Raw genomic sequence first — 26353 nt, 5'->3', positions numbered from 1 at the left:
TCACGTGTCCCTTTCTACTGTTAATGTTCTTCGCCGTATAACACAGCTGTATTGCAACGAAGTAGACTGCAGTAAAGGGATTATTATGCAAAGCATGTTTGAAAAACTTTTGCCTGACGCGCACTCCTAGACGCGTCTCGATCTAAAGCGAACTGAGATAGGCCTATGCTACACGAACTGCTTGAGTTTACATCTAGCTTGGCATGGCTACCTAGCACCAGGGGCGTAGCCAGGGGGGGGGGGTCAACCCCACCCCGAAATTTTTCAGTTTTGCTTGCGTATATATACACGCGCACATACAAACGCACGCACGAACATACATAGAGTATGGTTGAACCCCCCCCCCCCCCGAAAAAAATTTCTGGCTACGCCCCTGCCTAGCACATAATAGCAATCATAATGCGGCTAGGCCTCCTGACGCGGTTCTCTCTCTGTCTCTTTGTTCCTTTTGCTTTGTTTCTTTTTTTTTTTTGCGTGGTAGGGTCGGGTAGATTTTAGGTAGATTTATGGCTGTGTCCGCATACATTAGGGAATATCCGTTCAATTTCGGGATCCTTCCAGGAAAAATGGGGTGAGTATGCAGGTGACGACCCGAACCAGAAAAGACAGCATTGCTGCATCCCTACATAAAGAAACTATGTGGAAACAGCATTGCACAGTGCCGTTACGAGGAGGTTTCAACGCCCCCCCCCCCCCCCCAGAATTTTTTTGTACGTGAATATACATATACGCGCACACGTACAAACGCACGCACCTAAAATAAACATTTATGGCTACGCCCCTGGCTTTGACAGCCAAACTACATACGTCGTAGTACTAAAGGTGTGGACGACGTGCCGTTTGCCATACAAATGGTTACATTGCACATAAGCCTGGCGGTTCGGCTTGGTATTGTATAGGCGTGACAAACATTCATTGACATATAGTCAGAGTGCGCGCCGACCTGCGGTCCGCTCGATGCCCGATTCGATCCTCAGCGCCTGAAGTTGCGCGTGAGCAGTTCGTGATGCCGCTGAGCGATGATAGCGGCCAAGGTGCGCTCGGAGGCAACGCTGGTCCACTTGGTTCCTAGGCACATGTCGTACTGAGCAGCGGCCAAGTCACGGCTACAGCGCACAGGGTGGAAGACGTGCACCAAGCCTGGGTCCGGGGCGCGCACCACGGTCAGGTTGGAGGCCACCACGCGGTCGAACAGGTCCACGTCCTCCTTGCCCCAGCCGCGGATACTGACGTCGAGACCGCCGACGGCCGCCAGGTCCGACTTGTAGATGGCAGCGATGCCGAATCCAAATTGGCGCCAGTAGCCTTCCTCGGGGGCCACTCTGGGCGGGTCTTCTGGCGAAACGCCCGTGTACGCTGGGTCGTACTGGCTGAAGACGATGGGGAAGTAGGCGCTGCGGCGCCTTGCCGTGTGGGCCCGGACCCTTCGCAGCACGCCGGCGTCGAACGTCATGTCGACGTCGATGAAGAACAGCAGTTGGTCGTCCTTGAAGCGCGACGCGCCCAGCTCGAGCGCGGCAGCCCTCGAAAACTCGCCGCCGTTGCCGCCTGGCAGGAACTCGACGCGAGACTTGTCGTAGTCGGCACCGAGCACCTTCTCTGCGGTGACTGTACCTTCCAGGTCGTCGGCCTCGGCCGCAGTGTCCCTGTACTGCACCACGAGAAGGCTACACGCGTCGTCTGCGTCCAGGCACACGTCGCGGAAGGTGCGCAGGAAGCGCTCGAACGCGGCTCGCCGGCCACAAAGCGGTAGCACGAAGCGGACCGCGACTCGCCGTCGTGATTCGTCCGCAACAGGAGTGATATCCCGGATCCGCAGCTGCGTAAAGGGCTGCTGCACGTAGGCGTGACGGCGCACCGGCAGCGTCATCTTGCGGCCGCGGTACTTGCGGTACGTGAGTAGCAGGTCGAGCACGTAGTCGGCACCGTGAAGCGGGTCGACGCGCAGGTAGCCGTACAGTACGTCCTTGAACTCAATTACGCGTCCACGCTGCTTGGAGTAGCGGTTCGTGAGCTCCATCAGGTCGCTGATGACGTTGTTGATGCTGATCTCGTAGTACGATTCGATGCGTCGGCGCGGGTTTGTCACCTGTTGCGGAATATACATCACGCTGTAATCCGCAGCGCGGGAATAACAAAGTGGCAAACAAAGAAAACACAGTCATGCCAGATATATCGAATCATTCTTCATATCTAACAGTCGTGACATCCCCTTGGAAATTCCAAGCAAAAGTAGAGCCCTGTACTACGAGCGCATATCCAACTCCCGTTCGTTTCTCCTTACGATATATCGAATGTTGCGCCGCGCCCCTGCAAATGCGCTGCCCCTCACCTGCAGCGATATCGCGTCGCCGGAAATATCCATACCGACGAGACGGAACTGTTCTGGCGGATACTGTCAAACAAGATGTTGAATATGAAGGGCAGTGAGGTAAACTCTGCGAGGTGTGTGACACAATATATGGATGGTTCACGCACCGATGATTCTATTTGCCTTCCACCGTGATTAATTTGAATCACTAAGCTTCACCGCAATATAGCAGTGTAATGCTGTAAAGAATACGAATAGCAGAAAGAACCAACTGCTATGCCGTGACGCCAGGCCCGTAGCCGAGGGGGGGGGGGGGGCAAATTTTGGTGAAGTAGGTGTTTTTACCAAAAATAATTAATGAAAATAGGTCGTTTTCTCAAATAGTTAAGGTTTTCAGCAAATGCCCCCCCCCCCCCCCCCAAAAAAAAAAAAAAATTCCTGGCTACGGGCCTGCGTGATGCACACTACCTGCGGCCATTCTTTATCGCGAAGGTAGCGCTTCGCTGCTTAAAGGAGAAAGGCGTACCGGTCTGATACATGCTTCCCACGAGGGCCGGATGATAAATAAAGCAAGAAAGATCACCAAAAAAACGGCAAATTTCCCACTTTTCGCGATCTCAATAGACTCTCCAAGAAGCATAGTGTTTTCAGAAGAGCTTTCGATAGGCAAGGTTTGTGTACAGAATTATCGATACATCTAACCATTTTGCTATCCCCTACGAGTTCGATATATCCGGATTCGACTTAGCGGTATGGGATCTGCAAATGGTTTTACAGCAGAGACCTATTCTACTTGATTTTCACACAATACAGTGTCATGAAACTCTATTGAAGGAAATGAAGGACCATTACAGTCAACAACTGCGATGACGTCCTAGCATATACAAGCTGCATTTAACTGATCACATATCCGCTTCCATAATCCAACATCACAGTTATGCTTAACCAGCAGGAGCACTTGTAACGATGCAACGAATGTACTATCCTATGGAGCCGCCGTCTCTATCCCAGGTAGGACCAATTCCAGAAATCCTATACCACGTCTACATAAATAAAACTTTGCCTTGATTTTATAGTGATGCCTTCTGCTCAATTCTATGCCACTCCTATCATCCATCATTCAGGGCCAGCTGATCTTACTGACAGCATTGAGGTACTGTCTCTCTGACCACTGGCAAAATGCAAAAAGAGTAAAAGAAATAGCGTGAAAAGGCGCATCACTACAAAATAGCACCCCTGAAAAGCAGAATGCCAGTGCACATTCAAAAAGGCAGTATAATATGCCATCTGTGTTCGAGTTGAGTTCATGCAATGCCATTCAGCATTTTGCACATGTTACAAGACCGGATACCTTTGACACTGCCATTTGCCATGATCACAAAATATTACAGCAGCCAGGCCCACTAGATGCTATAATGTTGCACCGGCATGTATTTATATTATTGAAAATTAACAGGAGAATAAACTGAGCCCTCACATTGTGTGGGCTCTTTTCCGTCCTTGCCTACTTCTCACGCTGAAGTTTCTACATTACATTATACGGGCACATAGCAAGAACAATTTTATATTACTGACAATCACCCAGTACTATTAGCTGGCTTGTTTTCACGTCATTCATGCACTCGAGTAGGTTTGATGCAATGGCAGTTCTTTTCTTCAGCGGAATTTGTAAATATAAACTAGCATAATAATGACAATGATGTAATAATAATAGTAATGCATGTAATGGACAGTGCAGTGCACCTACAGCTTAATTACAAGTACTTCCTCAGTAAATGCTCAAATCTAAACTCACCAGAGCAACCTTGATAGCACACTATGTGCAAAGAGCACCATCACTCATGCTTCTGCAAGTGACTGTAGATGAAGCTACGGTACAACCAACTCGCCCAACTGTCCCTGCTAATTCGGTACACATATGCCAAAAATGTATCTACTGGTGCCCTCGTCCATGCAAGTATCTGGTTTGCTGGTACTTCCTCTTACTGTACTTCTTTAAAATGTCACTAAGGTCTTACTTGATCAGAATAGAGGCTCTTTGCAAAGAAGTCCCATGTTAGGAGATCTTGAATTTCTCCCGGAAAGTACTTGGTGAGGGAAGGCATTTCAGAAAGGGCTGAAGATCCATTCACAATACCCTTACACCACGGTGATGCAGCCTGTTAAATTTAAGTGAAATTAAAGGAAAGCACAGTACTCAAGGTGTAAAAACAGATTTGGTCAATAATACAGTGATATTGGGGGCATCTGATAAAGGCTTCAGTAGTGATATTTACTCACCTGACATGTGCCAAGTAAGAGTAAAGCATGTAAGTGCCAAAATGTGAGAAGCCTAATTATTGTAAATTATTTCGCATAGTATTGTGCAAAAATAAATTAAAAATAACACTACCAATCAGTTTTGTTAAAACAGGAGTTGTATCATGTGCAGCAAAAGTCCCATGAAGAAACTAGAACAGTTTATCGCTACATTGTACGCCTCACTAATAATCTGAACAATTATTGCTGCTGATATATTGCTTTTATACCCAGGATACCTAACAATGTATTTTGTGCATCAGTACGCAGTAAATTACAGTTCACCTTGCAAATTTGCAAAGTGACATGCTGGGTAATAGTATCTTAGTGAAATGCCTCTCTCTGCGATTTGTGTGATCGATTTTCATATCTCCACCATGTAAGTTCTCAACCTAAATTATCACTACTACACAGGCCATATACAACTTCATTTAAACCTCACCTTTGCCTTCACCTTTCCAAACTCATGACAAGCCGACACTAGGATAAATTGACCGACTGTTGTTGACTCAATGGACATTAATGAAAAAAATGCATTAATGAAAAAAAAGCATCTTTGCTGCATGCAACTACAAGATTGCATACTGTTAAGCTGCAGCATGGCTGGCTTATCTTGCATTTTCCTCATCATTACAAATGCCACAAATTCAGAGCCCACTGGCAGATAGTTTCATACTGCGGTTGTAGTACTGAGCTTACGATAATACTGTTACGGGGAATATAAACAGAGACTCCTGCTACAGTGCCACCACCGCACCCTGACCACTCTCCTTCAATCCCCTTGCCCCTAATTCAAGCCGTCGTGCGACAGGAAATTGCCAGCATGGGTATTTGCTCCATTTCGACGCCTCCCCGTACCGACTTCCAGCAACAATTCACGACTCCACGTCCATTCCCCTCTGGCTCTCCATCAACATTCCGCAATCCGTCCGCATGGCGAACACATGACAAGCCCATTTGCTTCTCTTGTCACCGTATTGGGCATGTTTCTCGCCATTGCAGAAGTCGCTGGGGTCCTACTACACAAACTTTCCAGCGTTCTTCCAATGGCCGTCCCGTTTATCGTCATGCGACCAGCCCAGACCACTTTGCCCCTCAGGAACCTGTGAGTGATCCCCGCTACTCCCGCTCACCATCGCCCCAACGTCGCCAGTCTCGTTCTCCCCAGCCCCGCCGGCCACTTTCGCCCGCCTTCCCACGACGCTCCTCGACGGAAAACTAAATGTTGCAGCCCCTGGAGGTGGCGCTGCATCAATGGGACTGACCGAAAATCCTCTATTGACCATACAGACGAAACAGAACCTTATCGATGTACAAGTGGACGGTGTGCATGTGACTGCTCTTGTCGACACTGGGGCTCAACTTTCCGTCATGACCACTGATTTTCGCCAAAAAAAAGTCCTCACACCTGCGACGACTAAGTTCATCCGTGTTGCCGACGGGGGAACAGCATCTGTCGTTGGAATGTGCTCCGCTCATGTAAGCATCGCTGATCGCCACACAGTTGTTCTCTTCGCCGTCCTTGAAAAATGCCCACATGACGTAATCCTAGGCCTCGACTTCCTGTCCGCACATTCTGCCCTCATTGACTGTTCGGCCAGTACCCTCCGTCTTCACTTGCCCATAACAGACCCTGCTGCACCACGGCCGAGTCGCCTCTGCACTGCCCGATATGTTCGCCTTCCAGCCCAAACACTGACCTACGTCGAGTTCGTATCCAGACCACCAGTTCCCGACGGTGACTATGTGCTGACACCTGTCACCGATGTCCTCATCAGCCGCGGCATTACATTACCGCACACCGTTCTGTCTGTCGCAGGGAACTCCACGTGCCTTCCAGTTGTCAATTTTAGCTTGACACCTCAAGTGCTGACGCAAGGCATCTCTTTGGCATTGCTGTCCACCTTAGAAGACAACGCAGTGAATGCTTTCACGGTGGCCACTCTTTCCGACACCTCTACCCAGCACCTCCACCAAATATGTTACGGGGAATATAAACATAGACTCGAAGGACTAGCAACAGATGTATTTGCAAGTGGTTCACCGAGCAGCGCTGCTGATAGGAACAGCTCGTGCCAGTCTATCTTATTGTCGTCCTTTACTTCGTCTTGTGGACCACGATGCCACTGGTACGTAGCAATACTGTTAGTGCATTTAGTGAAACAAAATGACCATTCTGATGCATTTCAATAGCAAGTCATGTCCTGTAACCCGCATGCCCATTCCTTATTTTATAAATTGCAGTGCAAGTGGCTTTAATACATGAATCAATCAGAATGTACTATATTAACGATAAATTATGTACTTTGAAACTCCTATCCTGGAGATGTTGCCCAAGCATATATAGCAGCTTATCTGTTTCGTTCTTGCTGTTAGCACATCATGGCTTAAGTTCGCAATATATTTCATTTCGAGCACAAGAGCACATCTGCAAACAGTAACGTATACAAAGGTTATTTGTGCATTCTAAAAGGTGAATGCTGTCACTGTGACACTTACTTGGCTCGGTGATACACATCCACCATAGTTTTGAGCAGCCCAGCGAATTTCCCTGAGAAGCTGAAGTGATCGATGTCTCAACTCTTGCGCACGAAAGCCACCAAAGTACGCATGCACCTTATACATTTCACGAGGATCCTTGATTGGGTGCAACGTTAGTGACCTGTGTACCTCACGTCGCCGCACACGGCCTTTCAGAGCCACCTCGCCAAAGAAGTTGTGATAAAAGATTGTTTGCATCTGTAAGACAACGGAAAGTGCTTACCAAATCAGTGCAACGATAAGACCAAGACAAGCATATAGAAACCTGCCCCAACACCACCACCACACGGTACATGGACAGAAGACTGTTATCAGTGTGCGCACTTCTAACTGAATAAAATTAGTGATCTCACCTCGTAAGACCAAGTGCAAGGAATGCCAACATGCCGTCTCACACAACGTCCAACTTCAACGTCTTCATGTGTTGAATAAAGGTGCTTCAGGCAGGTTGAGATGTGTGGAACAAGACGCCGAAGTGTCTCCCTGCTAAACAGTACACCAGGGCCACCCATGCAAAAGTTCTCATCGGGCTCAAGGCTCAACTGGCCAAATTCTTCTTTGTTTCCGAGACCAGCTTGCCCGATGTACTGTGGCTTGCCTGCATGCAGTCGGATATTTGCAATACAAAGGTGCATCACTGTGCCAGCAAATTCTGATGAGTTAACTAGATCAAGTATAAACAAAGCCAAAGTGTGATAAAACCAACATAGCAGAGGTAATTATAAACAACCTACAAGCATCAGTGCTGCGACTGAATTAAAATACGAAAACAACATAAAGTGAGCCTAATGTGCGTTTTGCAAAAGCAAAATGTTGGCCTGCTACATGACTGATTTTTATGTTTATTTTTGTTGCATGCCACTGACAAGAAACAGCTCCTTTCTGAACAGTGGAACGACGGTACAAAGGCTGACGTCACTGCCTCTGGGCTGTGGCGAATAGACGTGACCCCCAAAAAACGCACTGTCGAGGCAGTGACGTCAGCCTCTGTACTCCCGTGCCATAGTCCAGAAAGGAGGCGTTTCTTCTCTCTTGAAAATGTCTATATATGCGACCGATTGGTTTTAGGAAATAGACTTACTTGAGTTAACCGAACGGAGGAATCGCTCTAGTCTTTCGACGTGCACGTAAACGTCATCGTCGCAGCGCATGAACCATTCGTACTGGTCGATGTAGTGATCGTGCATGTACTTGAGCATTAGAAAAGACTTCTTCTGCGGCGGGTACGAATCGTCAACGCCACGGAGAGCAACCAGGGGTAATTTTTCCTCGCCATCCCAATGCGACGAACCGCTCGAGAAGAAAGCCAGCCTACCGCTCAAGGCTTTGCCCCAAGTGCGCTGGATGGCGAGAGCTCGCGTAGACAGATACTTCTCCGCCGTCATAACGCCGACAAACAGGAGGCGAGGCTTTGGTGTCGCTTGCGTTCGCTTGAAGGGCGACGAGTCACAAAAGTTTTCGCTGTTGAGCCACAGTAAAATCTGACTAGTGATCACGAATCCAATAAGGGTGCCAGCAAGCAGGCTAACGGCCGGAGACAAAAACCCCGGCCCCGTGCACTTCATCGCTCCCTGTGCGCGCAACGAGCCGGCGAGCTCTGCCAAAACTTTTCGAATCCGGTTAATATAGAACAAAACTCCTGACAGTTCTTTCCGTAATGCACATCAGCGATGAAGTTGTTTAGGTTCGCTAGTAGGCACGAAAACTGCGAAAACTTTGTTCAGGGCGGCTGCTACACACGAGCGCAAGTGCCGCGCGGGAAGTGAAACGGAACAAAACAAAAAGCGCTAAAAAAAGGTTTCATTTTCACCGTTGTTTCCAGACATCAGTGTGGTCGCGCTCCGTATTTGGCGGCGCACTTGTCAACGCTAACTCTATGGTCATATTGTTACACCGAGAGCACCGTGACCGAGAGTGACCACCGCTCTCCTTTAGCGGAGGTAGCCATCCTAGCGGAGGTAGTGACTTGTGTAGAACAGACCTCAAGCACGGCCACTTCCCCAGTATGTCGCGACCCCGTTCCAACTGGTACTTCGTACTTACGCGAATTTCACTAAAGAAAAGAGAACAGAGCTCGCATAACAAACATTGCTGGATGACGTTCTGCAAACATTCATTGGCATATATGGATCATTGGGACAGTGAGGCGTGGAGTTTTTGGAAAGGGCACACGCGTACAAATGAGCTGCAGAGACTGTAGCCTTGATTTCATTGCAATTTTGACATATAAGATTACGCAAGCTAAATATGCGGTCACGAGGAAGGCAATGTTCTTGGACGACATGGGTCACTGGCGTAGCCGGGGAGGGCGTCAACACCCCCCACCCCCCTCCAGCCAAAAAAAAATTTATAGCTTTGCCCATTACATGGGCCAAACTATAAACAGATCTCACAGCCTTGCGTGCCAGCTTTTGCTGGTCCTCAGGACCAAATCATCGGCAGGCCCAGCTTACAAGCCCACAAATATTGGGGACAGGGGAACCATTCACCTAGCAAAAAATGAAGGCCAGTATGTCGTAGACCATTACACAAGGCCTTGACTCGTGTGTTCTTTAGCATGTAGACAAAAGATATACCACTGCATGGTGGCTTACAGCCATATCAGACTAGTATCAAGACTGCCGTTACGATGAGCTCAGCAGTAACTTAGGCATCTGGGCCAAAATAACGTAATATGTACAGACGGGTCCACTGTTAAAGGGAGCACTTGCGTTTCGGGTATGTCCGGATTTCGCTGTCCTGCAAAAGCATAGTTGCTTAGGTCTGCATAACACTACTCGTGGTTGACAGCTCCGAACCCTTATGATAGACCAGTCACGTGCACGAACAATCTTTGCACATCCACTAGCCGTTAGGGGGCCAACAAAATGAAAGTTGCTCATTCGAGTGTTCCCTTTAACAGTGGACCGTACTGTACATATAAAAATGCTGTTCTGATTTACATTCGTCAGTGGTCTAAGTATCGGCCATGAATAGGCTGGATGCGAATAATGGACGTGCACTCACACGTTTTTTTCATTGCCCCACGCCAAATGTCTGAAAGCCACGACATTCTGAACAGGATGATGCTAAGAGCACCTAGTCACCACAGGGAGAAATTTGAAGAACTGAAGGGGCTTCATAAATGCAAAAGTTGACAGATTTTCGCCATACCTTCTGCAAGAACAAAACAGTTTTTTTGTACATATGGTAAAGCTGTCATCTACACCTTCTCAATCGTAATTGTCTTGGTTTGCCAAAATCGATGTCTTTTATTTGCTGCACCGTAATGGTTAGCTGTGATGCGCCCATTATTGCACAAGTTTGCAAGGGGGTTGCCGAAAACAATTATGATGTCCGAAATGCCAGAATTACGATGTTAAGAGACATGCCACAGTGGAGAACTTCGGATTAATTTTGAGTGCCTGGAGTTTAATGTCCGCCTAAACCTGCATACATGGGTGCTTTTGCATTTTGTGCATATCAAAATGCAGCTGCCATGGCCAGGAATCAAATCCGCATCTTCATGCTTTGCAGATGGGGTGTTGCTTATGCTACGCTTATGCAAACTATAACTTGGAATCTAGCAATGCAAAAATCATGCTCAGTTGAAAGATTAAAAAGAAAGGAACATACAGAAGAATGTATACCATGTAATAACATACTTAAAATGTCTTTATTTGTGGGCTACAATACATAACTTTCAGAGGACATACTCTCAAGTCCTGAGCACCTTTAAGAGCTTGAAAAACAAGACATTTGCTGGAAAACAATAGATTCACATATAGCACTGATGTTGACTATGGCACATCTCGTGCCGCGTTCACAGAACAAAAAGTGCACAGAGAACAGTACAAAACATGTGCACGCATCAAAGTTGCGAAAGGCGGAAACGCACTGCAAATAACAATGTGCTCAAAGTTACACATCTAAAAAAAGATCGGCTGTCAAAATATATTAAACCTCTTGCCAAGTTAACAAATGCTCACGGGCACTGTGCATTGGATATTACAGAGGCACAGATAGAATATAGATCTCTGAAGACAGTGGCCACGGTGTGGAAAAGACTGACTGCAGAAAGCAGATCACAAAGATGGCACCGATAAGAAGGGCACGTCAGGCCAAATGTGAAATCTGCTTTGGCTAGATGTATTGTTTGGTCTTGGATGGAACCTTAAGGTGTGTTGTTAAACAAGAGCAAGTCTCTGGCATTTGAGAGCCTGTTGACAGGGCAGTATAGCAGCCGTGTTGCCAGTTACGCAACACGGCAACTTGGAATTTGTGCACTGCACTTGGATCACGTGGTGTGAGAGGCATGTCCTGTGTGTGTGGTGTTCAGTTGGTAAGCATGTGTCAGCGGCGTTGTTCTAACTTGGCACACTTGAAAAACCTTGAGACCACACTGCCGGCTTGTAAAAAGCCAACAGGAATATCACATTTGCATCACAGGTGGCCCAATAAAAAGACTTTACTGCCTGCGGTCCACGCACTGGATGTCAGCTGCAGCGCAGCACAAAACAACTGGTTCAAAAATGAGAGATGTTTAGGGTAACAGACAGCCCTTCTCATGGGCTGTGCGTCAACAGGGTGATGAGTGTTATGTGCTTTGCTGTTCAACAATACGCTATCGTCAATCGTGGGGAACTCTTGTGTACAAAAGCAACCGCGATTCTCCCCAGTGGAATAAAAGTTGTACAGGTACTTAAACAACGGTTGCACATCTGGGAGCAGCCACTTGTCAACTTTACACCCGTCTAGAGGCCATAAGCTGGCCAGATACCAGTTAGGATGAACACGGTGCCTCGTGGTAACAGGCCGGCATGGAATGAGCAAATGGCAGATGACTGTCAGGCAACGCCTTCAAGAAGCAAGTGGCTGCAACGTAGACATTGCTACAAGCTTGTATAACCCTGAAGCTCTTGTAAGGAGCGCATGTAGCTCCGGATTTCTCCCATTTCATTTTGGACAGGGGACTGGAGATTGGTCAGTGTCCACGTCCTCTGCAAGCTCAGGGAGACTTCTGTTTCGAGGTGTTTGACGTCAGTGAGGCGAAGCTCGCTGTAGTACGGCCCTCCGTTGCTGCTGCCCGAGACGCAGTCAGCTGGAATGACCAACTCCTTCAGCTGTGGCCCCCGCAACCGTGCCACGGCGATGAGGTCAAAGTCTGCTATCTCATGCCCTGCACACAACATGCGAAAATTATAGCCTCACTACATGAAATTAATGATATCTCATGCGACAGTGTTCAACCAGGGCATTAAAGGGGGAATAAATCGAAGAAAGAAAAGAGCTTATTTTTACACGAATAATGCCGAGCCAGAACATTGTTGTTTTTAAACTTTTTGAACAAAATTGCAAGAGAAAGAAAATATATAAAGGTAATGTTGAGTTTAATGTAGCCACCATCTCGGCAGCTTTTCATCTATACAATGCATGCACTAGTAGATAAACCATCGGGCGTCATTTGTATATGCACAGAGATCGGCTGTCATTCTAGAAATGGCAGCACCATTACTAAAGTTTTCAACCTAGCATATTACGATACACCTGTAAGCACTTGAAATCGGTGACCACCACACAGCTCATCAATGCTGGGAGACAGTGTTAAAATAAAGTGCTGACGTGTAAAGTTGCTTCTGATTGCACTGGTATATGAACTGAAGATGTATACGTTTCTTTGCGTTCACTATCTAATTCTCTTTTTTTTTTCTTTTTGTGCTCATTAATCATATATATACATATATATATATATATATATATATATATATATATATATATATATACACATACATATATATATATATATATATATACATACATATATATATATATATATATATATATATATATATATATATATATATATATATATATATATATATATATATATCTAGAAAACGAAACTAGGCTATACTTTTAGGGAGCATAGAGTGCATCTAATTATCTTTCACTTTTAAAATTATAGTAATCAAAATGGGGCAATTCCTGATTGTAATGTGAACTCAAAAGGGCAGTTTCGAATAAAAAATGAGACAAATCCTGCTTCTGTTTAACTCAGTCCAGTGCTGCGTCAACAACAATCATGACCAAAGCAACCAACGTGTCCACATCCAATCTGTTTCATTTGTGTCCTTGTTGGTTATATATATACATATATATATATATATATATATATATATATATATATATATATATATATAATCTGTTCATTTGTGTCCTTGTTGGTTATATATATACATATATATATATATATATATATATATATATATATATATATATATATATATATATATATATATATATATATATATATATATATATATATAACCAACAAGGACACAAATGAAACAGATTGGATGTGGACACGTTGGTTGCTTTGGTCATGATTGTTGACGCAGCACTGGACTGAGTTAAACAGAAGCAGGATTTGTCTCATTTTTTATTCGAAACTGCCCTTTTGAGTTCACATTACAATCAGGAATTGCCCCATTTTGATTACTATAATTTTAAAAGTGAAAGATAATTAGACGCACTCTATGCTCCCTAAAAGTATAGCCTAGTTTCGTTTTCTAGATTTGGCTTTTAGAAAAAAAAAATGCCACAAATACATGGATACAAGACACCTACGTTTGTGTGTATTAGAATCTTAAAGCTTGTTGTATACGCAAGCATACTTTACGAGGTACGTATATTCGATGTAATCTAGTGAGCCCCAGTGCCATCAGGGGACCATATATTAATATGTCACCTTGCGCTCCCGGGCACCCTACATACGTTGACATCTCTCACTCCTTGCGCGACAAGCGCTTTGTTAAATGTGCAATGGGTGCAATCTACGAGATACTGTTGACGTGAGGTGAAGTTTATATCTGCCAAACCGGCTGACGTATCAATTACCACTTGGAACATGCCCTTTCAATAAAAAAACAGAACAGGCCGTTAAAATCAGAGTTTATCAGATAAATCCAAAGGCTGTTGCTAGGGTTACGTCCAGACGTAACTGTAGTCACCGCTATCGTTACGTCCAGACTAAAGTCCCTAGATTTTTCCCTGTTGAAGAGCAGGGAAAATCTAGGGACTCTAGTCATGTGGCTTTCCACAAACGTGAGTACATTATTTTCCTGTTGCTCAGTGAAGGCCCTCTGCGCCCTTCGGGCGCGGCAACCTAATCGTGGCTTCGCCCTCGCTTCGCGAGTGCGGCCATTTCGCTAACGCTCAATGGCCGGTTGGCAGGGTCACGGTCACGCGCTACTGGCCGCTGTCGCGGCCACGCGCTGTTTAGCCCGCACAGCCTGCCCCTTCGGGGCAGGCGGAGGTGTACGTAACCCAAGAGCCGCGTCGCGCTTCTCTGGCAACAGACTTCAGCAACACCCGAGACAAAAAAAAAAAAAAAAAAAAAAAAAAAAAGAAAAAAAAGAAAAGAAGCACCAGCAGCGAGGTTCGAACCAGCGTCCTCGCAGTTCCGAGCACGACACGCTAGCCGCTGCGCCACTGAGGCCAATCAGTTCGGTAGGTCTAACGGGCTGTATTTGTATTGCCACGCTGGACGTAACTTTTAAGACTCGTTATTCTTACGTCCAGACGTAACTTCAACGGCTCGTACCGTTACGTCTAGACGTAACGCTAGACACTCCCAAATCCAAATTGTCAAATTTTACCGGCGAGTTTTTATCGGATTATTTCGGATTTATTCGAAAATGCAGAGTCCTAGCTACGGCCTACTTAGATGTGATGAGCCCTGCAATCCCTCATTGCACGGAAGCATACTTTTGAGTGCTTATGTAGACGTGCAAGTTTGCAAGTTGGTATGCAAACTTTGCAGCGTTCTTGTGAGATATAAAGGTCCACCAACTAATTCTCCATAAATTAAGGTCAGCAATAGATAGATATCATTACGTGCACATTCTACTGTTTCTCAGCAATGCCAGCTTAAATGACAATTGTGCTCATCTATTGTTGTACCCAGTATCCAACGTCATACTCACTGCAGATTGAAAAAATACTCATAAAAAATGCTTGATATTTTCTGGTTTACCATGGTGTGATTGGACACACTGACCAGTAAGGTTTCCGTTGTACGAAAAAAAAGTGCTATAACAAATTGGTGGTCAGTTCCGGAAGAACAAGTCTAGATTGCTATGTACTGTGGAGTTTAATTATGTCACTGAACCAGAAGGAAAGCTGGAACAAAAGCTTTTTTTTAGTCCTGAATCTTGTTTCAAATCACTTACAAAATGAATGCTGCTTTGCTCTCAATGAAACCACATAAAGAGACAATATATAACACGGTTGGAACATGCCAAGTAAATTTTTTCAAGCATTTGTAAGGCAAGACAGCAAATGAACTCTGTAAGCCAAAATTATAGTGGGCCAGGCCCATAAAGGAAACTTGTAAATGCTCGAAGTAATTGTAAACACGAAAAAGCAGTAATATATGACCTTACGGTTGTTGCTACTAACACCTTCTGATTCAGCCACCTCTCATAATCTGCGATTATGAACAACGGACCAGTGTCCGACACAGCAAAACTGAGACGAGTGACTACAACACAACTCACCGACCAACTTAAGGCTTCCCAGTCGATGGCAACGCCATGCTAGCATGACCACTGGACTTTCAGCTCGCACAGCGAAGGTTCTTTGAGGAATACCTTCAGTACCTGAGAGTGCACTTACAACAGCCACTGCTTCCAACGTTTCAGCATACTGCGCAGAGAGCAAATCGAAGACATCACTTCGAAATCCATCACTGAAGTAAGACTGAAACCTGGCCAATGGTATGGCAGCATTGAGAAGGCCCTTGATGGCACTCCATGGCTCGCAGGTGTGCAGAAGGGTGATCGTTACGCGAAGCTTTGGGCACCGCCTACTCAATTCAAGCCACGATCCTTCGCAAACCGTCTGCTGGTCGTCAAGGCCGTGAACGTGCAGCACCAGCTTCAACAGCACGCTTCGTTCACTCAGGAGCAGAAGCAACTGGTCGCAGACATAATCGTAGTCGATGCTCAAGGTTGACAGGCATTCGAAATGCTGTAAGTGCCAGAAATGAATTTCGGGGATGGGGTAGTGGTCGGGGTCTTCTTTCACACTTGCGAGGTGTAGTTGCGAAAGAGAACGCCGCTGGTGCAAGCTGAGTAGTGTCAGAAAGCTGTCCGAATGGTGGAATAGGTCCTCGAGGCACCCGAGAGAGAAGTATTCCAAGTGACACGACGTACAGATGACTTGCCCGATTACCTCGAGGAACCTGCGCCGACATAAACGCATCGCGCTTTATTACTGGAAGTGATATAACAAAAACGTGGTTGCAACTTTAACAATACTAACGAAATGCAATGTTGTACACGTGAAGCGCATAACTCAAGCGGTGTAATGCACGCGTTTTCGTTTCGCTGCACGCCGAACTTGAGATTAGTTTACACACAGCTGCGTAAGCTAGACGATCTGCTGGCGTGAGACCGCAAGCATTACTGCAAATCATATAGGTCAGTACGATACTTCGCAGGTCAAGCAGAACTTTGGCTTGGACGAGCTTGTTGATCGACCGTATGGGAAATCAGCGCTAAAAACAAGCGACAAAGACAAACAAAACAGGCACTGAATTATGACACGTCCTTATTACCATCACCCGTACGAGGACCCAGGCAAGCCTCAATTTGATGCTTTTTTACGGTCGGGCATAAAGCAGTTAAGCTGTTTCGAGTGTTTACAGCCTCACTTTGTGCAAATTACGAAGTGCCAGTGGAGTACTAACGACAAACGTCACGTGACAGGCCGTAGCTCTGCCAGCGACATACGAGCAGTGCCAGTGCTGTGTAAACAGCAATGAAAGCGTACTATTTTTGGTTGCGACTTGGAGCGCTAATAAAGGCTCCAAACACACCGAGACGGTCAGCGCGGGTTCAAAGCGATAGCGGACATCGACACCACAGCGAACTGTTCGCTCACCTGTCGTAGACAGCGATGGTTTCGCTTTCATTGCCTGAACATTTGGAGGCATCGTAGAGACGATGTGGCCAGGCAACAACGCAGGCAGTCGGACGGAGACTCAGCGACGCAAGTTGGCGGTTTTCTCCGAGCAAAGCGAGGATCGCGATGCACTGCTGCACTATCTGCGGGCTCGTGCAGTCGAACTCCAGGGTGAAATGACGTACAAAGCGGCCGCATTTCTTGGCCAGAAACTCAGCTTGGCGCCAGGCGTTTCGCTTGCGGCTAAAGCGGATCGTTAGCGTCGTCCAAAATCTCGGGTGGAAAAGGCAGTCCCGCCAAGCTCGACACGTAGAGGAAGCTTTCAATTTGTCCCTGAACGAGAGATATTCGTAAATTTCGACTAGGACAACGGACGGCAAGGCAGCAAAGTCCCCGTGCGCCCACCCCACCGACATTACAGCGCGGACCCTCCTCCCACATGTGAAACTGGGACTGAGCAACTGCTGACTGAGCCAAAGATCACCTAAATAAGAAATCGCATAACTAGCCCGATTTGCTACAAAGAGTTCGATTAAAAATTGCAACACAAACGAGCAAAATACGCTTGTAAAGCGAGAACCTTTAAATTTAGAAATTAATGTTACGCAAAATACCTTCCTATTATGTGCACTTATAGATGGCGCTAGCGGCGCTAGTGTTCATTCGTTTATTGAGCCGCTTCCTTTACGTTTTAAATAATGTCAAAACACACTTGATGACGAAATGAGGCTAACGTTGGCGTTAAAGCGGTATTATTAGAACGCGTCGAACGCCTTCCCAAGTCCTAAGACAACGCGCCGAAGACGTATCTTGAGGGTGCGCACGTTTCTGCAGAGGATGGACGCGCTACGGCGAATTTTCGTGAGGAAACGCTGGACATCGCTGCTACAGTGTCGTGTGAAAGCGAGTTCGTCGACGCAACTGAGACAACTGAGGCCTGTCGCAGCTGTCAAGAAAAGTGTTAGTTTATCCGTGCTCACCTAAGTCGTCATTTCAAAGAGCGACCGTGCCTGCGAAACCGTTTGTGCTACACAGTACTTCGCGCGTGTTGCGTTAAAGTTCTTTTAAATAATATCAGAATGATGTTCACTTATGACTGGGCAGTATAGACGGGTCAGTTGGTTGGTCTCGCACTCTGAGAAACAAAACTGTAACACGCGGAATAAGGGCGAACGTAAGGCTCCGAGTCGGCATATATTGCGTCTGTCCTTGTGTTTCTTTTCGTTTTTTTTTAGGCGATTAATTAATTAATGGAGCTTAAGAACACAGCAACACGGGCAAGTCCATGGGGGAGTCCGGATGTCCTTATCCCCCCTTCCCCCGTCAATTTGTGAATGTGTACCCCCAAAGGAGAGGACATATCAGCCCCCTTCCGAATGCAACTCCGGCAGCTGTGTATCGAACCCGCGGCCTTGTGCTCAGAAGCAGGACTTCACACGCAGCCAAGCATCGCGGCGTTCCGGGTAGTGTAGCCAGTTTTTCATTGTGGTCGTAGTCTGTAGGTCAACTGCATGATGCTACCATCGCGCGCTTTGCCTCTGTAATGTGATTGGCATGCTCTCCTGCTTTTTCAACTTTGTTGTGAACTTGCATTACCAATAGAACTGCAGGGAAATGGAGCTCTATTGTTTTGATAAAGAATGGCAGTGACTGCCAGTTGACTGAAAGTGCTCCCAACTTGTTGTTGCATGCAAATAACTACTGGTCACTTGTTTTTTTAGGCACTGTCGGGATCCGTGCATAACAAAGGTGAAAACCAGCTGAACCTGTGCCGAGCATTCTCTTCCCACGGGGTACTCGATGAGTATGAAGCTGTCTCGTATGTGACACAGTTGCCTGTATCAATTTGATGTTGCATATGCCTAACATTCTGTCCTCTGCAACGTTTCCAGGCCTTCCATGACTGAAGCCGAGTATGAGGCCATTACGAAAGAGACGTTGGAATCTTTAGCTGAAAGATTTGATGAAATTATTGAAGACCTCAGTGATGTTCCCGAAGCAGACTTTGCATTGAGTGTAAGTGAGACTAGTTGACTGCATAGCACATGCAGGAATGTTAAATCTTACTTTCCCCCCATTTAGGATGGTGTTTTGACTGTACACCTCGGCCGAAAATATGGTACCTATGTAATCAACAAGCAGACTCCGAACAGACAGATATGGCTTTCATCACCTATCAGGTAATATGTTATTCAATATCTGCTTCTTTAATTGTTATCAAAACTTTTACCGTTGTTCACCGGTGGGTAGTAGCAGTAATGTGCCAAAGCCACATGCATTGCTCTTTCAGTGGTCCGAAGAGATACGACTACGTGGGAAACGCATGGGTGTACAAACACGATGGTGTCTCTCTTCGGGAACTCCTGGAAAGTGAGATATCTTCATTGCTAAAGAAGCCTATTAAGTTTGACTGTTGCATATAGAAAGTGTACATTATAGGTTTCCAAACATTTATATTTACTGTAAATAAACATTTGTTGACTAGGCTGTTTCGGTTGTGTTATAGTGATTCACAGACACCTGCACAGCTCCCACAGGCTTCTTGTGCACGTTGTATGCTTCGTCTGCACACTGGATGCACACTTCACTGAGCAGCATAGGCATTAGATAAAGGATAGGGAGATAGGAACATTCTCTTTCCTCCCCCCTCCTTGGGCTACAAACATTAGGCACCTCCACTTACCAGCTGCGTTAGTGGACACGTAATGTATGCCTGATCAATGGGTAAATCAGGACAGTGACTAAATAAATTTTCATGGCGTGCCTCCCTCAAATTTAGCTGGCAAAACAGCTGACATGGCATATGAGTAGTACAGTGCTGACATGAGAGCTCACCGTTCCATTCCACCCATTACTTGGCCAATCCCACATGCCACTAGGAAAAGGACGAGGGGGAGGAATCATCTATAACAACACTTGGCTACCACGTGATAGTACCAGCCTAGACTAAAACCTTTGGGAAAATGTGTACTGCGGTGCGCTGGTGTAAGGAATGGCGCACCAAGCCACCACCTTCAATTACAGTCTCCAGGATAGACCCAATTTAGAATAGACAAGGGGAAGGGGTATGTGCAAAGAAAGGCTCACTCTAAGTGCTTGTGTTTATCGTTGTTAAAAAGGCCATGCAATACTATTTGAACATACTAGATGCGCTGATCTGTAGTGAAGGCTCCGGAGAACATGTGGGCCAAATAATATTGTACTGCAAGCAGCAGGGAATGTACAATTTACTTTCAAAAAAGCCAAAAATGACCAGCTCTTTTGCAATGTCACCATCATTGGCATAGCCAGAGGGCTACGCCAATGATGGTGACAAGCCGGAGGGTTCGAACCCGCCGCCCCCCGGAAATTGCTCAATTTTGCATGCATGTATAAGCACGAACACATGCAAATGCACATGCGAAGTTACAAAAAGAGTGGTTGAATCCCTCACCCTCAAAAAAAATTGCGGCAGCTTCGCACTAATGGTGCCGAGCCTGAAGGAAGTGCGGAGCTGGGCAGCGTTCCTTGTTTTTCTTTCTTTCCTTTCTCTCTCTCTCTATTTCTTGCTTCCTTTTATAGCTCTTTCTCTCTTATTCTTTTATTCTCTGCTTTTTTCTCTCTTTTACGTGTCTGTTTCCTTCTATCTATCTCTCTCTCTATTCTTTCCCTGTATTTCTATATTTTTCTGTCTTCCCTTTCTTTCTCTCTCTACTCGTTCTCTCGCCCATCAGAGTTATTGCATCCCACGCCGGACAAATAGGTGCACTTGTTCTGGGAGCAAAGCAGAAGAGGACGAAGAGAGCTCGTACTGGTTCATCATGGTGATAATATTTGTTCACGACTAACGGACTTTCTCCGAGCTTAAACAGCTCCGCAGCAAAAATTTCTGGCTACGCCCCTGGTCACCACGTACGCGGCAAGCGGGCTTGCACAAAATGGGCTGATTTCACGTTCACGAGAACAATATAAGTAACCTGAGGATCCTTTCCGTGTTTGGGAATGTCCTTTACGAGGAAGGAGGAGGGCGATGCAGCTATAAAGTTGGTGTGCACAGTGGCTCAGCCAGTAATATTTGGCGGGTGAGGGTGGTTCAACTATACTTTATGTATGTTCGTGCGTGAGTTTGTATGTGTGCGTGCATATACGCACATGCAAAACTGAAAATGTTCGGGATTGGGGGGGGGAAGACGCAAGGTGTGTCACGTGACAAACTCACGAAGCCGATCTCCCCAGCTGTAAATATGAGGTTTGAACGCTGACTGGAACGCGAATAAACTTATTACCGTCATTATGGATCATAAGCATCCGCCTGATCCTCATTACCACCTCGGAGTTGGATCCCTCCTCTTGAAAACACTATCTAGATACGCGCATGTCCTCGGTAATGATGTAATTGCTAATAGTTAAATAAAGCGTATACATATATGCGACATCAAAACGACCGAAAAATACTTAACTTTGCTCTTCCGTTGAATATAGGTAGTTTTCGTTTTATCCGGCATTCATATTTGACGGGCGTACGCGGTGCAATGTAGGCGTGCTCGTTCAAACATTACGTGCCTCCCAGGTAGGTCGCTTGTGCCATATGGAGGTCTCTACGGAAGTGCTTACCACCGTGGTAGTACTTACCGATGCACAACAACTGGTACTCTTTCCTGCGCACGTCAGCGCTCCTTCACGCGCCTCGCGAGCTAGGCGCTTTGGTGGACATGGCTTCGAATTTCGCTAATTGCAAGAGCTTAAAATTGCGCAGTCTAATTGGCCACTCTCCACCGTTTAAGGTGGTGCGGCACAAAGCCAATAAGCAGTAGCGTAGCCACAAGTTTTTCTCGGAAAAGGGGGTGGGGTGGAGGCGAAGGTTCATAGCAGCGCCCCTCCTCCCTATTAAGTCAATGTATGGGGCAGACTTTTCCCACCCCTCTCTTAGGTACGAAATGGGGCACCCCCCCCCCCCCTTTGCGCACGCCTATGTTTATGCATGTTCGTGCGTGCGTTTGCACGTGTGCGTGTATATACGCACATGCAAAAGTGAATATTTTCGGGGGGGGTTCTACATCACTGCCGATAGGGAACAGGTACTTGCGTGACTCAGCCACATCACTGCGTAAACTCGCGGCCAGTTGCGCGTCGCTTCTTCAGAGTTCTACCGATGATCGCTGCAAACCAGGGTGTCGGAACGAAATGGTTTTCGTTTCGGTTTTAGTTTCGTTCCACCGCAAGAAGTTCCGTTCCGTTTCTGTTCCGGAACGAAAAAAAAATGTTCTGTAACGGTTCGTAACGGTTTTTTTTTATGGAAAAATTTGAACTTAAGGTAATCATAACGAACATTGGATTTGTGATGTAGTTACTTGCCCTGCTCTTAGGAAAGTGGGACAAGGATAAAATACGTTCTTCAGAGGAGTGGAAGTAACTGTACCACGAATTTCTACCAACTAGCACAAACCAGTATTAATTTGAAAGTCATAGTATTTATTTTCTCAAAAGACAAATACGAATTTTTTAGTGGGCTCAGTGCTTTGTATCAAGGGAGTGAGCACGATCTTAGAAGCAGCACGTCATTGAGTGTACTCTCTGATGTGCGAGACCGCTGCTCTGATGAAGAGATCGCCAGGCCTGCGCGACACACGCAGCACAGTCACAACGAAAGCTGGAAGAGCGGACTTTGTAGAGCTCGCTGGAGAGTCTCTTGGGGCAATAATACAAGTACACATGCAAGGTACCCACTACGCCATAAATCATCCCAATTCTTCTGAAGTAGAGAAGTTCCCCCTATGCCATTTTTCGTCATTCTTCGGAGTCTCGTGGTACACGCTACACATCTGTAAGGCATTATGTGCACTTTGCGCTGTGACTGATGATGATAAAGAATTATGGCTGAGCACTTTGCAGTGGACGGGAAGCAGTGTGGCGGAATGGGCGCCTCCATTCCATTTCAATTCCATTGCGGGGAATTAGAACTTGCCGCAATTCATTCCTTTCAATTCCTCGGAATAAAAAACTTAGCCCATTCGCACTCCAGGAATGGCCGGGCAGTTCAATTCCATCAATGTAATTTCTCCACGTAAGAAGGCATCTTGATAGTTTTATTGAGTTAAGAACGAATGCCCCATAAAACTGATGTAATTAGATACATAAAGAACTGCAAGAGTACACAAAACAAGTTACCAAGGTCGAGGGATGGTAGCTTGGTGGCATATCTCGTGCAGTACAACCACCCTACTAATTCCCATAGGGGCAGTTCTCCCGCTACCTATAGTATTTGCATGGTCAGCATGTTTGAACAAATGGTGGTGTTTTAATATCGTTTGTGCTTAAATGCGTTAATGCTAAAACGACGACGTAGCCTATTTTTATGCTGACAAAATTAGTATTCAAGAAGACTAAGCAGTTTTGCCACGCGTCTGGAGCGGTTGTAAATATGGAGAAAAATAAGATTTGGTTAATGAGGAATAAGACCCTCTAGATCTGCTGGTATTAGTTGGAACAGTGCACCGCTCGTGCACCTTCTGCCTTTGTATCGAATACGGAACACTGGGCCGCACTGCTCGTCAGCACTCACGCTTGTCAAGCGCTCCTCGCAAGCATAGAAGCACTAGCGTGCCACTGTGGTGGAAGACCCGACTGCAACGCAGAGGGCGCGGGTTGAAATGCCATCCGATCCTAGAAATTTGTTTCTCATTTATTTTTTTTATATCACGCGATAGCGGTCACGGACACCGGCGGCGGTGGACAACAATGGCGCCAAAATCAGCCGTTATGATCTCATAACAGCTTTCGCTGTAACAAACTTCAGCGCCGACAATGCCCTCTCCACGGTGGCCTGCGTGAAAGGCGCGCAAAAATCCACTTGCGTTAGTATAAACATCTCTGGTTGCCACTGTTTTCGTTTTTCGCACAATTTCAACATTGCTTTGGAATTCCTGCCTGGGGTACGCGCTAATACCGTACCCAGCGGTACCCAGAGATATGCTCACATTGCACGGGCTCAGTTGCTCCGGATTGCGAAGTTTTCTCGTGAACCGAAAAACGATTGAAAAAATTTCGTTTTCACTCCGGAACGAAATAATAAATAAAGTTTCGGTTACGTTTTCGTTCCAGTCCAAAATATCGTTTTTTTCGTTTTCGGTTTTCGTTCCGTTCCGACACCCTGCTGCAAACTGCGTATGGGCAGGGTGGATCTGCTACGTATCGTATGGGCACGCTCCAAAGCGGCACCTCTTGAGGGCCGCGAAATTCAAGACCGGGAGCAGTAGGAAACCCTGCTGCTCAGCTCAGACCAGCAAGACCAGGTCTGGGCCATCCAGCTGTCCGAGGCAGCTCCTGACATCCAGGGGATCTCAGCCGTCTGTTAGGTGCAGGGGAACTGAGCCTTCCCTCTGGTTGGTGGCAGTCGGAATGGAAGTTGAATCTCTTTCTCTCCAAATTTGTACCCAATACGTTAGAACAGCCAAAATGCTATGGTTGTAGACTTCCCGCTATAGTGACAGTAAATAAATTGCCAGATATGAGTTGAGAATGTCTATGCCAACCAACCCATCGTTATTCCTCGGTAAAATTATTTTACAAGAGTTTTACATGAGTAGGTCGAGCGTGTCACTCTCATTGGTACCGAAGAAACTGAAGGCCGCGGCTCAAACGATTGTGCATTAACTTGCTTTTTTTAATTAACATTCAATAGAGAAACCAAGAATACCACTAATATTTTCGCTTGCCTACAAATTATCTTTTGAGCATTTTCTTTTCTTTTTTTTTTCTTGTTTCACAAATTCTACTGCCGCACGATTCATGGCCGATCCACACGTGGTGGGTTGAGCCATTCCTCTGGGAACCAACCAACTAACAAATCAAAAGCGATTGCACCAACGTAGACGTGAAATATTAACACGGAAATGCAGAGTAACAGCATGCGGGCGTTGGATAATTGACAGGCAGACATATGGCACTTGGTCCAGCTACGACCGACGCCCTTACGCATATGACCTGTGTGGCCTGTAGAGACATCCCGTGATTTCAAGAGGACACTACCTTTGTCTGCACTGGCGAAGCTCGGCTTAGTTTATCCAAGTCCTGATAATACTGGCGATTAGCTTTCCTTCAATCACTCTTTATGTATATATATTTCCTCGCAATTGGTGGCAGTCACGGAAGAAGACGAAGCATAGAGAGGACGGGCAGGGCTCTTGGCCCTATGGTATTATTGCGATAGCAATTATATGGACACTCTCCGCAGATTTTTGCCGTCGCCGTCATGTCGCGGATATGTATATGTATGTGTATATAAATAAAAGCCAGAAATAAAAGTACAGCAGAAAAAAATCTGAAGCGCTCGACCGGGGTTTCGAAACTGCAACCCCTCGGTCCCCCGTAGTGGGTTGAGCTATTCCCCTATAGGAACCAAGCAACCAACCCTCGCTCCACAGCTTGCGACCTTACACAATTACGCCATGCCTCATTCGTTCTCCAGGATACTAACGGCAGAATACAAACGCACGCAGCGTTGGGTAAAACGCACGGGACGCCACACGTGGCGAAATTATAATTATGCGAGACGCGGGCCATGCTGCATCGTTGCCCGCGCTGCGTTTGCGTCGTAACGCTGGCGACCCACGAGTTTTCCATTTTGGGATTGAAGCGCCACGCCACTCGTGGCCAGTCTGGCCAGTCGGCCAGAGAAAAGGAAGAGCGCGTCCCGTGGCTCTTATAGGCTTATGCCACAGGAGAGAAGAAACGAGACGTCTGAACCAGGGGCGTAGCCAGAAATTTTTTTCGGGGGGGTTTCAACCATACTTTATGAATGTTTGTGCGTGCGGTTGTATGTGTGCATGCCTATATACGCAAGCAAAACTGAAAAACTTCGGGGGGGGGGTTTGAACCCCCCCAACCCCCCCTTGGCTACGCCCCTGGTCTGAACCTATATAATATGTTACACCGCGACCAGAATATATATGTTACACCGCGACCAGAATCCCGAGGCTAAAATTACAACGCAAGCGCACAAGACACCCATGAAGTAAAGAAACGTACCACACAAGCTCTGACTAGCAACTTCTTTCGTACGCCAATGCATGCATAAGCCCAAGGGATGATAGCGTATTAGATACGCGAAGACACGAAATCATATTCGAATGCGTGCAGGGACAAAAAAAAAGTCCCAGTTTCGCCGCAAGGGCGAAGCAATGAATGCGATAGCAAGAAATTGGAATGTCACACGATGTACGAGAAGTATAGCTCGATACTTGCAGCGCGCCGCTGAAGCACGAAGGAGGACGCCCGAAA

General features: G+C 46.3%; 3 protein-coding genes across 6 annotated transcripts; 1 reads left to right on the top strand and 2 right to left on the bottom strand.

The window, feature by feature from the left end:
- Window positions 1-379: 379 nt before the first annotated feature.
- LOC119388113 (chondroitin sulfate synthase 1) lies at window positions 380-8950 on the bottom strand. The gene is made up of 5 exons (XM_037655745.2): window positions 8232-8950; window positions 7504-7748; window positions 7109-7348; window positions 4330-4470; window positions 380-2089 (listed from the first exon to the last, which is right to left on the bottom strand). The coding sequence occupies exons 1-5, from the start codon at window positions 8713-8715 to the stop codon at window positions 974-976; spliced, it is 2226 nt and encodes a 741-aa protein (XP_037511673.1). The 5' UTR covers window positions 8716-8950; the 3' UTR covers window positions 380-973.
- A 1836-nt stretch (window positions 8951-10786) lies between these two features.
- LOC119388115 (F-box only protein 33) lies at window positions 10787-17557 on the bottom strand. The gene is made up of 3 exons (XM_037655747.2): window positions 17075-17557; window positions 15688-16373; window positions 10787-12308 (listed from the first exon to the last, which is right to left on the bottom strand). Exons 1-3 carry the CDS (start codon window positions 17509-17511, stop codon window positions 12022-12024), a joined length of 1410 nt encoding a protein of 469 aa, XP_037511675.1. The 5' UTR covers window positions 17512-17557; the 3' UTR covers window positions 10787-12021.
- A 246-nt stretch (window positions 17558-17803) lies between these two features.
- On the top strand, window positions 17804-19577 carry LOC119388116 (frataxin homolog, mitochondrial). Of its 4 annotated transcripts, none has more exons than XM_037655752.2 (5): window positions 17804-18055; window positions 18817-18899; window positions 18988-19111; window positions 19178-19275; window positions 19386-19577. In XM_037655752.2, the coding sequence occupies exons 1-5, from the start codon at window positions 17933-17935 to the stop codon at window positions 19516-19518; spliced, it is 561 nt and encodes a 186-aa protein (XP_037511680.1). In that variant the 5' UTR covers window positions 17804-17932; the 3' UTR covers window positions 19519-19577. The 4 variants fall into 4 exon arrangements, with proteins under 4 accessions (XP_037511680.1, XP_037511677.1, XP_037511678.1 ...); XM_037655749.2 differs by having other exon boundaries at window positions 17805-18055; window positions 18817-18914; XM_037655750.2 differs by lacking the exon at window positions 17804-18055 and adding an exon at window positions 18251-18558.
- Window positions 19578-26353: the final 6776 nt, after the last annotated feature.

This window comes from Rhipicephalus sanguineus, chromosome 3 (assembly GCF_013339695.2).
Source record: "Rhipicephalus sanguineus isolate Rsan-2018 chromosome 3, BIME_Rsan_1.4, whole genome shotgun sequence".
NCBI lineage: Eukaryota > Metazoa > Arthropoda > Arachnida > Ixodida > Ixodidae > Rhipicephalus > Rhipicephalus sanguineus.
This window is presented reverse-complemented; position numbering and strand designations above follow the sequence as displayed.